This window comes from Adiantum capillus-veneris, chromosome 26 (genome assembly GCF_014529385.1).
Source record: "Adiantum capillus-veneris isolate H3 chromosome 26, ASM1452938v2, whole genome shotgun sequence".
Taxonomy (NCBI): Eukaryota; Viridiplantae; Streptophyta; class Polypodiopsida; order Polypodiales; family Pteridaceae; genus Adiantum; species Adiantum capillus-veneris.
The window spans coordinates 68,746,722-68,762,681 of record NC_140956.1 but is presented as its reverse complement, the minus strand read 5'-3'; the positions used below and the strand labels follow the sequence as shown (position 1 = coordinate 68,762,681).

The window sequence follows — 15,960 nt, the reverse complement described above, 5'->3', positions numbered from 1 at the left end:
GAAAATCAATTCCTTCTTTCTGTGCATATCCTTTTGCAACCAATCTTGCCTTGTACTTGGGTTTTTTATCCACAATCTTAATCTTGTACACCCATTTGTTACAAAGAGCCTTTCTCCCTTTATGCAATGGCACCAGATCCCAAGTATCATTTTCATACAAGGATTTCATTTCCTCTTGCATTGCCGGATTTCATTACCGCCGATAATATGGGCACAAGCCCAAAAAGCTTCGAACTTCAAAATCATGCCAATCACGAATAGTCGCAACTTTGGCCGGATCCATCTTTACTCCTTCTGCTAAGATGATGTGTCCCAAAAAATGTATCTCAGGCAAGAAAAATCCGCTCTTTTTCGCATTCATAACCAATTGATGGTTCCGCAATGCCTGGAAAACGTGCAACATGTGGTGTCTGTGCTCTTCTTTATTCTTGGAGAAGACAATAATGTTGTCAAAGAAAGTGCCCACAAATGATCGGTATTCTCTGAAAAATCCTATTCGTCATGCGGTTGAATGTAGCCAGAGCATTTCGTAAAATAGTCATACAAACCAAAAGTCATCCTGAAAGTTGTTTCGTAGACATCTCCAAGAGCAATTCGGATATGATGATAACCACGCTTCAGATCAATTCAGCAAGTAGAACCCTGAAGTCTGTTGAGTATATCATCGATCCTTGGAATGGGAAAATCTGTTCTGGTTTATTATTTCTTCATGTTGGGCTTGGCTAGGTCGGTAAGATGGCCGGTTCGGTGGTGTACTATCGGGAATCAAATCAATCGTGTGATCTTCAGGACATGAAGGACGCAACTCGCCTGGTAAGCCCTCAGAGAAAGAGTCAACCTGAGCTTGCAAAAAATCTTGTCGTTCTTTTTCGAGGTCTGACATATTCAACCTTTAATCATCATTCAGTTCTTTCAAGAAAATCGAGTAAACAAAAAAAAAAAAAAAAACTGGATTTCATCAAGTGGGACGGACTCACCTTTCAATTAACCAAGGGATTCCTCAGAGGACGTCACACCCTTCCAAAGGCATGATGAAAAAGTCCACGTGCTTACCCGGGCTGAGATGGAGTGGTGGCCACAAATTCCCCCTTGCATGCTCCCGTGCCCTTTGGTGTCGACCCAGGTTGGCTGAATCGCTAGGTTGCAGTTTGCTGGAATACCTTTCGCATGGTACTTTTACCTTGCCTCTTCGCGAAAGGGAAGCATTGTATGTGCAGCCATGTACCTCCTCACTCTGCAGGCACGCCCTTTCACAAACAGCATGCCCTTTCATGCCCAAGGATGTGTCCTTTGACGATCAACAAAAGCATAAGCGGCAGCAGTAAAGCAGCACTCACCAAGCGTCAACAAATTCTCCAAGCGGCAGCCTTGGCAGCGTTCTTGAATATTTACTCGCTGGCTGAGTTTTTACGCCAGGCTGAAATGTTTCGCTGGCTGGCTGAATTTCCACGCTGGGAATTTCTTACGCTGGCAGCCACTCAGTTTCGCTTTGCAGAGTACATTATTAAAGATTGAAGATTTTCGAAGATTCAATGCTTTTCCAGAGTTCTATCAACATCAGAAGTCATTTCTTTGACACGGGCTCTCATTTTAAATGGGAGGGAATGTCACAATTGTGACTATGTTAAGAGCATTACATCTACTCCTAGTTGCAGATACGCAAAGTGCCATGCCAAGGAGGACCCCTACGCTTGGATGGTCACACCCCTTCACCAAAGAGACGTACCTCTTCGCCAAAAGCCACACTCCTTCGACGATTGGTCACACCCCTTCACTCTACAAGAGCGACTCTTCGTCCAATGGTTGCAACTCTTCACCGAAAGGGTGTGTCTTTACGTCTAAAGTCATGTCTCTTCACCAAGAGACGTGTCTTTTCATTTATGTCTCTTCGTCTCCTATATAAGGAGCCCTTGTATCAATCATTCAATCAATCAACACAGAGTCTTCTGAGTCTTGTTTCTTAGTTCAAATCAAGTTTCTTAAGTCTTAATAATGGGTTTAAGTACTTAATTAAGGGTTAGTACCTAGAATCCTTACAGCTACAAAAAGGATCGCCTCCTCCGTAGAAGAAGAACCTTTCCGAGCTCTGATACCACTGTAACAGGCTTGGACACTCCAAGCCTGAAACCAATAGCAACACACGAACAAAAACTTCAAAATCAATGAACTTTAATAGAGAGAGAGAGAGAGAGAGAGAGAGAGAGAGAGAGAGAGAGAGAAATGAAATGAAATGAAATGTTATATTAACGTCTTCAAAAGGCCAAAATGACCTATGAGACCAAAAAGTTACAATTGGTGAATCCGATACCATGTCTAAGTACGGAAATTACAAAGTTACAAAGAACTAACACTAAAACACTAAGGAGAAAGGAAATAGGGGGGGGAGGGGGAGTTTGTGGGTTTAGATGAAATTTCTCATCGGTCGCTGTCAGATCTCATCGATCTCCTCCATGGTCAGTACTCTAGTTGGGCGTCTTGCATGTCGAGCTAGAGTGATCTGTATCTTTTGTTGTAGCCTTCATCGGTGGTGGGAGACCCCCCAAGGTCATGGACGTCTGGATCTGCAAAGCTCCGTGGCTCGATCAAGCAGTGTACCTCTAGTATGAGTAAGCTCTGAGATCTGCTGTAATGACTGCTCCGTTGGCTCTCCTCTGGCTGGTGTAAAGAAATCTGTGATTCGTCTCTGAGACTGTCTTTTCTCTGATGTCCTCAGCAAGCTCTCCCTAAGTCTGCGCAGCTCTAGCAGGAACAATCCGAGACACCTCTAATCCTTGTATCTCATGACTCTAGAAAAATGTCTGAACCCTTCTCTGCACAGGCAATGGAAGCGGCCGCGTATCTCATAGTATGCCGGGCAATGATGTGTAGTGCACCTCTGTCTCTGGCTCTAAGTTACATAGGTGACATATCCTAGCTCCTGCCGGCACCCCTCGAAATTGGCCTGTCTCGATTTGGAGCTGATGTGAGGATGTGCATATCTGTCCAATAGCGCATCTTATCCCATGAGATAAGTGTGTGTCCATGTATGCAAGCCTAGTCACAAAGCCGTCCTCCGTGAGTTGGAGAAGATGCTAAAAGGCCATCTTCGTGCATAACTCCTGTGTCGGCTCTATCCATGTGCTCCTCGTACTTAGCTGAAGCTGATCCTGATGTATGAGTTTGGTGATCTCTGTCCGTGTGAGAGACAGGGAGGGTGCATCCAGGGAGTATTGAAGCAGAGGTAATCTATCCATGTTGAGACCATACGACTGAAACAATGCTGTTATCTGTCCATTACCAACATGCTGTATCGCCTTGTAGAGCTAGTTGTCGAGATGACTCCAAGGCAAGCCGAGCGTATCTGTCCCTGGGGAGATCCCATAGACCGTGCATAAAGGAAACTGATCTCGTCAATGCCTCCACCACGAGGGGGGGGGGGGCAACTAGCTCGACTCGGATAATCTCATGTGGTACTGAGGCCTTAGCCCGAATCATCCGAGCGATCATAGAGACCAGGGGCCTCTCCATCTGTGTTGCCAGATCTCCCATGGTGGTCTACTAAGGGTCCTATACCTAAACTCCATAGAGCATAGCTAGAGTCACTAGAGTGTCAAAAAGCCAAAGCTTTGTTCGAGGTTCCTGAAACTGAACATGCGAACACATTCTCTCCAATCCTCCCAAAGCTGCATATGCTCTCGTCAGTCTAGTCTCTGATGCTCTCCTTGGTGAAAACACCGGTCCACCGAAGACTACCCCAAGATAAGTATATGTATCTATGTACTCCACAGTCTCCTAGCCATACATAAATGTGGGTGCCGACCTCCTGACCTACAGTGGTGTGGTGTTGAACACCATAACCATGGTTTTCCCCAGATTGACAGACAATCCACTGTCACGAGCAAATTTATGCAGAGCATCCAAATAACGCTGCATCTCCTCTAGTGAGTCAGAAATCAGCACAATATCATCAGCATATAGTAACAGCGGAATCCATGTCCCTGCGAGCTGAGCCCCCCTGACGCTCTACATAGTCCGAAAACTCATCCACATACATCCCAAAAAGAGTCGGGGATAAGGGGCATCCCTGCTTTACTCCAATAGTGGAGAGTACCATGTCAGACATTCCCTCAGTGGTGCGTACCCGCCCCATCACTGTCCTGTATAGAGCCAAAATCCCCCAAATCAGCTCTATAGGCACACCCATGTCCTATAATCTGCGTATAAGTCTGGCTCTCGGTACTGTGTCAAAAGCTTTGCGGAAATCCACAAAGCTACAATAGATCCTCTTGCCATGGTGTCTACCCTCCTCAATAATAGCTCAGAGTGTCGAAATCTGGTCAAGAGTGGAGAAACCTCTCCTGAAACCTGCTTGCCCTGGTGCTCTTATGCCCTCTCGCTCTGCCCATCTACTCAGCTCTTGTTCAAGAATGGATGCATACAACCTAGCTAATGTGTGACCAGACTCTAGAGAGAGAGAGAGAGAGTCGACACGGCCCGACGGAGTTTTGTGCCCAGAGGTATTGGACCCAAAGTCTGGCGCCCCTTTCAGTATTTCTTTATCATTAATCATTGCAAAATAAAACTCCCGAGGGAAACTCTGCTCACACTCTGCATTCAAATGCCCTAGAGAGTGAGGCCCCTTGGGTCTATTTATTCTTACAAGGGATGCCCTAAAAACAATAAACTCAAAAGCAAATTGTCCGAAAAGCATCTGGTCCAAAAATCTGCCATAAAAAGCAGCAATCACAGATTACGGGATTCCATACAGCCTGCCACGTCACCAACTGCCAACGCATAATGCGGAAATCCATATTGTTTGCCACGTCAGCCTATCAGTGCAAATCCCGGGCCTATCAGTGCAAATCCCGGGCCTGTCCATACAACCTGCTACCGCGTCAGCTTTCCTCTGTCCCGAGCAGTACTACCACATCATCATTTTGTGACAAAAACCCTGAGCTAAACATGGCTGGAAAATCCCAGACTTACGAAAACCGCCGCATGCCCAAATGGTTGTTTAAATGGACAGGGAACCAATTTTTAGGCTATGCACCAGGTTTTTCCACCACCCACGGTGCATCCTAGGTATTTTGCAGGTGGATTAGTGTTTCAGAGCATGGCCAGTTTGTGCGCCTGGAAACCAGCAATATATGCCAAAAACCGTCTTTGGGGGTATACAGGGCATGATGCCAAACCCATGTATGGTAACATTGGCATCCAACAAGGGTTTCAATGCAATAGAAGTGTACATCATTTGACAAAAGTATGAAGGTCTCATTAAGTCATTTGTACACATGTTTGACAGTTTTTCTTGCGGATGCGTGCAATGATAAAAAGGTGCTTACCACACTAAATCATCTATGGCATGTACAGTCACCAAATGTATTGCACTGTTACCTTGAAGCTTTTGGTTTACAACCCACGTATTCCCCAACTCAGGTCACTTCAGTAGAGCAAAGGTCAAAGGGCTTGACACGTGCTAAAAAGAGGGGTGATGATAGAGCCAGCACTTCACATGTACGTAAGGATTTGGTGCAATAGAAGTGTACATTACTTGACAAAAGTATGAAGGTCACCTTAAGTCATTTGTACACATGTTTGACAGTCTTTCTTGCAGATGCATGCCATGATAAAAGGGTGCTAACCACACTAAATCATCTATGGCATGCAATCGAGGACGTTTGCGATTTTAAGAGGGCGGTATGTCACGAGATTGTGACAACCACTTTATATATTTGTTGGTTTCTTCCCCTTCATTTTTATTTAATTTTTGGGACCCTCTTGTTGAAATCACAAATGCTCGGACATTGCATGGCTCTGAGAAGTAAAAGGTTGGCTAGGCTCAGTTCAAAGTCATTTAGGCCCCTCGGCAAGACTTTATAAGTTGGTGGGTACTAGGAAACTAAACCAAAAGGAGTCAAATGGACACTTGGCAGTAGGGAAGCTGCATGAAGGCCAACACACTTTCTAGAAGCCTCATCTAAGAGGGGGCACCCATTTTTTAGTGGGGATTGATTTTTGGACTTCATAAGTATGCCACACAATGTGTGTGAGTAGTGGGTGCAGGTGATCACAGCTTTAATGGAAAGCTTGCCTTCTCCCTTGCTCTATGTAGCGTGATGATTTGCTCTCGCGCATCTCTCTCTCCCCTTTGCACATATGGTAATGCCCCTCTTGTTGGGCTTCTCAGATGACCATGTACAGTTCTGGGGGTTTTATGTGTGTTTGCCAAGGCAAAAGCCTTTTGTACAGGAACCGGATTAGCTAAATGCTAATCCCCTTCAAGTATGCACAGTTCCATCGCGAGGGAATGCGAAATTGGAGAGTTTTCTCGCGTGAAAACTCGTCCGATTCAAAAGGGAACTGTCCCATTGCGTGCGGGAGCTCTTGACACACGCGTACACATGTTTGCTCCGCTCAAAATGATGCGAAACAGAGAATTGCAGCCTGCTGTGTTTTTTTGCACGTTTAGGGTTTCGTATCTAACTTGCAATGTAATGCCAAGGGAGCCTCGTGAAAGCCTTGGATGCTTGTACAAGACAATTTAGAGAGAATTCCCGCAAGGAATCTCGTCTAATTCAGAGGGCAAGTGACCCTACGTGTGCGGGAGCTTGAGGGTTACCCACAGGAGTGATCGGCACACGAATCGAAGCGCAAAACAGAGGATTACAGCTTGCTGTAATTTTTGCAGGTTTAGGGTTTTGGCCAGTTTTGATGCCTACAGATCCCGAGAGCTTCGGGAAAACTAGAAAATCACTGAACAGGTGTTTTGGTGCAAATTTGAGGCCAAAAACAGAGATTTCAGCGCACTGTAATTTCTCGCCAGGTTTTGCAAAGTGCTCTAAAGTGCGTGGAAAGTCACTCTTTACTTGGGATTGTCCGTGGATACTTCTATTGTGGTTATGCTGCCAAAATCGGGTTAGAGTAGGGGAATTTCAGCCCGATAAAAGTGGGAAAGCTTGTAGAAGTTTACAGGTTTTTCTCAAGTGATAAGAATAAAGAAATATTGAACGGGGCGCTAGTCTTTGGAGCCTACAGGGTGTCATTGTCTCCTTGGAAGCGCTCTAGCTGCCAAGCCGTGTTTTGTTTTGAAGTTTTGAATTCCAACCACAAGCTTATACGTGAAGTTCCTTTGTATCGCAAAGTTAAAAGTAATGATCGGGTGAAAGCTAAAGTCTATCACCCTAAGGGCCGGTTTCAATGTGTGTAGGTGTGTGTGTGTGTGTGTGTGTGTGTGTGTGTGTGTGTGTGTGCGCACGCGCGTGCGCCTTTTTTTTGCAAGAAAAGGGGGTTGTATTTTGGGACAAAAGAGACCTCTAGACTAAGTTGTTGCATACTCTTCGCAGCCACGCATTAGGTTCAGACAGTCACACATTGGGATGCAGTTTTGGTCATTTTGATGGCAAGATTCCTGGTTGTCCACTCTCTACAAAACTGATTTTAGCATGGAAAAAGCTTGTAGAGTTTCTTCATTGGACTCTATGTTTGAATGATGGTTCTAATTCGCTTTGTTTGGAAAGTATTCACTGAAGCTCAGTCCACAAGCCATTGGCTGTCCACGAGCCTAGTAAGGCCTATTTCCTTGCAACAAAAGGTGTCTACTTCATTGAAGATTGACTGGATAATAAAGGCCAAGTGCTATCTTTTGCATGATTCATCATATCCAAAGTGTTGGACCTTGACTTCGGCTCCATCTTTGTCAGTCAGTATTGCCTCCCCGTTGTACTGGATAGAGGACATCAACTCATGGGCCCACTTGAAGTCCATTCCCCATGGCTGTAGTAGGAAAAAAGCATCCATCTAGAGGCATCATGATCCCTCAATCACTTCTTGCTATCAGTGTAAATTCCAAGGCTCTTTCGGAAATATTGTTGTCTTTACTTTGTTCCATCAGCATCTTCAAATCTTCCGATAAAGATATTTGCAAGGATTTGTGTCAGCTCCTCTTCTGATATGTGTGCCTTCTCATTTGAAGCAATCTCTATCAATCTCCTCCATGGTCAATAGTCTGACCGAGCGTCGTGCATGTCGGCCCAAAGTGATTCGAATTTTCTGATGCAGTCTCCGTCGATGTTGTGTAGTCCTCCATAGTCGTGGGCATCTAGATCTCCCTAGCTCAATCAATCTACGTGCCTCTTGTGTAAGGAGAATGTGAGCTCTGTTATGGTAGCTGCACCTCTGGCTGCCCAATGTCCACTCTAAAAAAGTTTGTGATCCGTCTCTGAGACTAGCTAGCCTCTCCTCTCATTGGGCTCTCTGTGTGTCAGTGCAGCTCGAGAAAAAAACAGACCCAGACATCTCTGGTCCTCATACCCCATGACTCTAGAGAGTGGTCCAAAGCCCTCTTTGAACAGTCAATGAAAGCGGCCTCGTATCTCATAGTAACTCGGCAGTGGCATGTGTAGTGCATCTCTATCTCAGGCTCCATGTGACATAGGGGACATGTCCTGGCCTCTGCTGGTACTCCGCTGTATCTACCAGTCTCGATCCGAACTGGTGTGAATATGTGCGTATCTGGCCAATAGCACATCGTATCCCATGAGATAAGTGGGAGTCCATGTATCTGAGCCTCGTCACAAAACCATCCTCAGTAAGCTGGAGAAGATGCTCTCTATAGAAAGCCATCTTCGTGCCCAATATAGAGAGCCACCTTCGTGCCCAACTCTTGAGCCGGGTGTATCCAAGTCCTCCTAGTATCTAGCTCAATTAGGTCCTGGTGGATGAGCCTGGTGATCTCGGACTGTATAAGGTCAGAGAGGGTGCATCCAATGAGTACTCGAAGGGGGGCAATTTGTCCATGCCGAACCCATGTACTTGAAACCATGATGTCATCTCCCCATACCAGCATGATGTGTCTCCCTGCAAAGCTAACGGTTGAGAGGACTCAAGTGCTAGGTGGGCATATCTGTCTCTCTGGGGAGGTCCCACAAGCGGTGTAAAAAGGAGACTGATCTAGTAAGCACCTCAACCACTAGTGGGGAGGCAGCTAGCTCTGTTCGAATAATGTTAGGTGGTACTGAAGCCTTGGCTCTAATAAGCCACGAGATCATAGAAACTAGAGGCTTCTCCATCAATGCGACCCGACCTCCCATGATGGTCCAATGAAGGCCCCCATACTGAACTCCATAGAGCAATGCAGAAGCCACCAAAGTGTCAAAAAGCCAGAGTTTTGTCCGAGGCTCCTGAAACTGAATCTGTGAACACATCCTCTCCAATCCACCCAATGTTGCATGTGCTCTAGTCAGTCTAGTGTCTGCTGCTCAGAGAGAGACAGATAGACCACACAGAGACACATGCAACAATACATGCATTGAAGTCAGAGAAAATGAAACAAAATTCAGCCCTCCATCCAGCAAGTCGTAGACGTTAATAAGCGCAACGATGAGAGCCCTCTCCATCCGACTTTCTGACAGTCACTCCATGCCTCTGCGACAATAAAGGGAAACCTGACTAAAGATAATTACATACAACAGCATTACTATGATTGATTCCATGGAGCTTGGGCAGGATATGGGCATGAGGACTTCCTAATCAGTATAGAGAGGACAGCTCTTTGAAAGAGAACAGCAGACAACCCATTGGCTCTTTCTAATTACCCCCCTTCTTGTTTCCCCATTTAATAAGCCTTCCCAAAGATTTATATGAACTGGCACAAGAGCAACAACATTCCACCAAAGAAAAGCATGCCCAGTGTGTACCTATTTCATCCAGAGAAAATTTAACGCTCAATGGCTTAAAGCAATGCTTCACAAGTAAGGCTGTGCCCCCATATTTGGTATCTGCCAAACTCCACCAGGTCTTATAGCTTCCAAAAGGTGGCCGTGAGAGTGCCCTCATCATTATCTGCACAAAGGATCAAGAATCTGAGACCAATAACCACCTTCCACTTCAAAACCACTAACAATATTCATTCAAGCTATGACCTATAACAACAGAAAGTGAAGTTGAATTCAATGTCTGCCTGATTGACAACTGGCCTGCTTCTCATCTCGGGCAGGGTTCGTATCATCCTTCATCTCTCCTTGGTTTTTAGGCTCACCCTTTCGACCTGCCGCTGGAATACGAACCTCCTACACATAGAACCCAAGGTATGAATAACCCAAAACCATGGATCAATTATTACGAATCTTCTCAACAGGATGCTAAAGCACCATATAGATAAACCATGTTTTTACACAATGCTGTGTTTACACAGAGTTTGCAAAAACTGCATAAAGAAAATCGTGGAGCTGTACCTTTTGAATGGTTCTGTACCTTATGGATTAAAAAAATTAAAACTCAAGAACCACATCCACCAGTGTTTCTTCCACATTAAAAAGAAAAAAAATTGCATAATATTTATCATTGTCTGTATACACATCATCAGTGAATTCCTCCTTGTCAACAACCTATATCTTCACTATTCCTGCATCTAATTGTTCTAAATATCCAAATATAACAAGGTACACCTAGCTTCCACTTGCATAAACCTGCACACACCATGAAATTTATGCATTTGATGAGCTTTGCCACTCTCTTCGTCATTTCTTTGATAGTTGGGATGCCAAATGTTCAACTTTTGTTAGAATCTAAAGGTCGGCACCTAACTTATTCAACATGTTTTAGAGATAAATTTACTGTCAAATGCAGCGGAATTGAGAGAGTAGGTAGAATCAAGCAATCACACTTTCATAATTCTTTGTTCTTTCCTTGCGTTAATGAATGTAGCATTGCATTATCAATGGTTCCTTTTAGATACTCGAGAGAAAGAAAGAAAGAAAGAAAGATTTTTAACGTCTATGTCAGGCCGAAATCGGCCTATGAGACAAATCAAATGTACATGGTGTGTATGTCATCCGTCTATCGGAAAGACAAATGAAACAAAACTGATACAAAACTGAACTGAATGTAGGTAGTGGAGTATCTGAGGAGGGATGGATGGAGCTCTATCTCTAGGGGTATATGCATGTCTATATGCTCAAGGTAGTACAATCATGAGAATGCATCAAGCTATCTAGCTCCATCCTGTACTAATGGGGGGATGTAAGATGTGGTACATGGGCGGGTCTGGTGCCAAGGCTACCCGGATGAAAGCTGTCGGGTCGGCCCTCATCTGAGCCACTCGCTCCTCAGTGGCACGGCGCTCCCGGGCTCGGATCTCCTCGATCTGTCCTTGCGCCCTTGTAGCCTATGACTCGTGGTCGTCGTCTAGCTCGGCTCACCTCCGCCTGTGGGAGTGTCACTCCCCTCTGAGTGTCTGGTGAGGGAGGGGCGGCAATCCTCTGAAAGAAGTCTGTGAGTTGCGACTATCTCCCCTCTGTCTGTGTAGCAGTGTGTGGCTGTAGTAGTGTGTCCCGATGGCTCTGTATCTCTAGTAAGAAACGTCCGAGCTGTCTCTGATCTCGAGAGTCCATGATCTCTCGGAGAGTGGGCTGTCCTCTGAATAAGGCCTCATACCTGCCTCTGATCTCAGTGTATGCAGATGTAGAGATGAGGTAGAGATGTAGAGAGAGAGAGAGAGAGAGAGAGAGAGAGAGAGAGAGAGAGAGAGAGAGAGAGAGATGCATTGATAGGTCCCAACCAACCCTCTCAAGGGCCTGACATTGTGTTATGGAATGTACAGACTCTTCTTGACTCGACGTAGCAACAGTAACTCTTCAGAATGAAGCACCTACAGGGCTGATTAGATGCACCAGAAGAATCCGGCTCCATAAGAGTTACAAGTGGACACCAAGGGGTAGATCTAGGCTGATTTACACACCCCACATGAGAGGATTCAAGGGCTAAATAGGGGCTGCAAAATCACAGATCCGAGACACTGAAAACGCAGCAGGTTTGGCATTACCGCAGGCTAAAAGCTGATGTGACCGATGAGGGACTTTAAGGGCACCAGATGGGGCTCAAGACTCCAGCAATGGGGCGCTAGAGAAAGGAGGGCAATGGGCTGCCACAGTTGTCTGCAAATGGAGTCGCTTGCTGTTGAAAAACACTGCCAAGATTGGCTGCAATCTCCACTCAGAAAATGCTAGAGAAGGGGAAGGTGACAATGCTCACAAAAGGCCAAAGGCTGAGGTTGCAGAAGAGCTTAGTCTCTTTGAAGTTTGAGGAAACAAGAGAGGGAAGGTCACTTATATAGGGGTAATTCAGCCTCGAATTCCGGATGTCATCTTGGCTGCCATGGAATGTGCAATGTGCACATAAGTGAGTTCCAAGCATTGTGCGGGCCGTATCTCACTAACCAGTGATGCATTTGACCTGGGAACTCAACCAACTCGTTCCTCTAGACCTAATCTACAAGCTCGTTTTGCCACATGCCCACCAAAGTGTAATAACAACCGCCAAAGCGACTATTGTTACATCCATCACCTTGGCTGCCTTAGAATGTGCGATGTCCAAATAAGTGAGTTTCTAGCATTGTGCACGTCGTATCTTAATAACTAGTGATCCATTTGACTTGGAAACTCGACAACACCTTCCTCTAGACCTAATCTACATGCTCGTTTTCCAAATCACCATTGAAGTGTGATAACATCTTGTCAAAACGCATGCATAAACCATTTATGCAAGAGGGTTCCAAAACTGGAAGTGTAACCGGCTTGGACACCCAAGCGATAAATCAATAGCCACACACAAACAAAAACTGCAACAACTAAACTTGAATGGAGAGAGAGAGAAGGGGAGAGTTGACACAAAGCGGAGGAGTTCCACTTCCAAAAGCACTAGCCCCAAAGATTAGCGCCCTTTCGGTATTCTTTCTTCTTGATGATCACAAAAGTACAACCGTCGGGAATGCTCCTTCTCTACAATTACTCCCAAGCTAATTTGTAGGGAGGAAACCCCAAGCCACTCTTTTATAGATACATGGGCCCCTAAACTGGGTGCCCTAAGGTGCTTTTCACTGGCCAAAAGCAAAGGCTCCAAAATCTCACAAGAACGGCGTCCTCTATGACTACCATACATACTGCCACGTCAACTCGTGATCTGCAAGGGATTTTGCACTGAGTTTTCTTCTGACTTGGGCGTGACCTTTTATCCTAGTTCGGTCCGGCCTCTATAGTGGGCCGATTATGGTCCACCTGAACCATGTACATGTGCCACATCATCACACTTGTGGCGTACCCCACAGACGTCTTGATCTATTAAATCTTGTTACTATCACATTCACATCACCCATCAGGGGAAATAGATAAAACGCTGCAATCATTTCATCTTTTTGGCACATACTCAAACAATACAAACATAAGAGCACATGTAACAAGTTCATTTTAGGAATACATCTTTTCATAAAGTCATTCCACAAAATGTTGTCGGCCTGTCAATGTTTTGGAACAAGAAACTATTTTGTCTCTTCCACTTCTGGTTGCTCCACTCGCTCCCTGTCCTCTAGCACCTCACCTATGAAAGGTCTCAAGACACTCATATGATAAGCATTGTAAATCTTCCAAGTATCTAGCAACTTCAATCGGACCGATAGATCGTTTATCTTTTCCTAAATCTTGAAGGGCCCATAGTATCGCACACTAAGCTTTGTGTCATGTGCACATTACACTTGAGCCATGTTACAGGCTTGGACACTCCAAGCGAGAAATCAATAGCAAGACACAAACAAAATCTGCAAATAATTGAACTTGACTGGAGAGAGAAGGAGAGTCGACACGGAACGACGGAGTTCCGTAACCAGATGCATTGGCCCCACACATTTGCGCCCTTTAGGTATTTCTTTTATTATTGCTTCGCCCCCATGGTCCAACTCTCTCAAAGACTATGCGTCCAGATGCTCTCAGAAGAGTGGCCCTCTGGCCACTAATAGATGCCCAAAAGCAGAGCCCCAAAAGCATTAGTTCTAAAAGCCTCTTGCACTCAAAAGAATCTTCTCAAAAATCCCACGCGAAAAGATGCAAAAGTTAAAACCAGCCAACGCAATTCGTAGAAATCCGTACAACCTGCCACGGTCAGCATGTCAACGCAAATTACGAAAATCAGCTCCAGTGTTCAAGCTTTTGAGTTTTAGTATTTAGGCCCCTCGACTAGTGCTCCATAAGTTGGGTAGCCTTAGGTTTTTTTTAAACCCTAACTCCTTTTGTTTTGGGTTCAGTTCTTCTTGTCCTCTCGACCAGTCTTTGTAGTTGGACACGCCACATCGTCACTTTGTGACATACCCCCTTCTTGAAAAAATTGTAATCGCCCTCGATTACGCCTACAAAGCAACCAAAGGACACAAACTTTCTTTAGTAGACACTCACTCTATGTACCCATGCACTAGACTTCCACAAATCCAGCACTTATACAAAGACATCTGAAATCGGCCCGTAGAGCGGAAGACTTTTGCTTTCACCCGAAATTTTTTACTTTAGACACACACAAAGAGAACGTGCAAAGGAAACCTACGACGGGGATTAACACTTAAGCACACACACGGCTCGGAAGCTAGAATGCTCCGAGCAGACGCCGACAACTTGTAGGCCCCAAAATTGGCGCCCCTTTCGGTATTTCTTTATACTTTGAGAGGGTAAATTACAAAGTAGAGTCCTAGGAATCCTTTACCAGTATCCCGCTAGATACCACCTATTTTCGCCAAATTTCGGCAACATAACAAACCCAAACTTGCGCGAAACCAATTCCCCTGCTGGAACTCACTTCCACGGGCATAAACCCTCTGAATCCTGCCCAAAAACAGTAAATTCAGCATGCTGTATTTACTGGTTTTTGCCCTGTTTTCAGCCCCAAACAATCCTCTAACTGTCCACTACCAGTGGGGCACTATTCCCAATGGTCTTGGCGTCCGTATGGCTGAAAAACAGTCAATTTACAGTGCATACACAGCGCTGAAAATGCACCTGTACGGTGAAGTTATGACTCTCACCGGTGCCTGCTTTGGAGTAGCAGCTAGCTATCCCTGTTCCTGTTCAAAGAGGCTCTTGCCTCGGCACAGAAGCATAAATCCCCACAGCTGTACATTGGTCAAATGAGAAGCCCACTTGAGGGGCATAACATAACTGCTCGTAGGGGAGAGAGACAGCAGTGCGTAGCATGCAGGGCATCACTCCTGGCACCGCACTGTACATAAGAGGGAAAGAAAGCACTCCATAGCTCTTAACCTATGACAGGTTCTCAATGAAGCATCCCCCCAGCATTAATCAAGCACCCCCTCTTCTACGCTTGACCTGTAATGCATCTGTGAACAAATAGATGCAAAAAGGGAAAGATTTCCATGGCTGCCAAAACCTGCGTATCGTTGAAAACGCAACAAAACAGCCTTGTAAACATGCATCTGATGCCTTCCAATGCTGAAAATGAGCTCCTTGGTCCTAGGTAAAGTCATGGGAAGCTCAAAAGTGGAGAGAAATGGCTGAATATCAGAGTTACCAACCTCCAAAACTGCTCCAAAAAGTCAGTTACGAGTTCTGTTCTCCCAAACTGGTAAAGTGGCCAAAAAGTGCCACTTGGCACTCATGCATGCAATTTCCCCGCATTGGGCTTCCTGCTTAAAAATCTCTCAACTGGTGCATCAGTTGACTTTGCAGCAGAGTAATAAAATGTTCCCCTTGTCATTCTGAAGCTAATGACGCCAACAGCAATTTCCCCGCATTGGGCTTCCTGCTTAAAAATCTCTCAATTGGTGCATCAGTTGACTTTGCAGCAGAGTGATAAAATATTCCCCTTGTCATTCTGAAGCTAATGACGCCAACAGATTTCATGGCCATGCTTCCGTTGGGCTCCCACTGGTCTTCTGACCATCTATCCTCATTGGGACCGCATCCAAAAGTGCAATGTTGCCCAACTATAGGATACTTTTTTTTGGTGATCCCACCTTGACTTTATGCCTTTATTGAGTTCACTTCCTAGTTTCCACCAACTTGCTAAGTGCGACGGGGGAACCTACATGATCTTGAACTGAGCCTAGATATCCTTTTACTTGACGAGTTCTAGTACCGACCAACTTTCCGTCTGCGGGTAGAACTACCGTTCACATTGGCCATACAATGTTCGACCATTTGCAACTTC

At 45.3% G+C, this 15,960-nt stretch overlaps 1 protein-coding gene across 1 annotated transcript in view; it reads right to left on the bottom strand.

The window, feature by feature from the left end:
- The window catches only part of LOC147423614 (DNAse I-like superfamily protein), a 96,275-nt gene that overhangs the window by 62,365 nt on the left and 17,950 nt on the right, over positions 1 to 15,960 (bottom strand). The window contains exons 2-3 of the mRNA XM_086501747.1: positions 9,954 to 10,046; positions 9,675 to 9,819 (exon numbers count right to left, since the gene is read on the bottom strand). Of these exons, the coding sequence (XP_086357873.1) occupies positions 9,675 to 9,819; positions 9,954 to 10,046 (238 nt within the window). The remainder of the gene's footprint in view (positions 1 to 9,674; positions 9,820 to 9,953; positions 10,047 to 15,960) is intronic.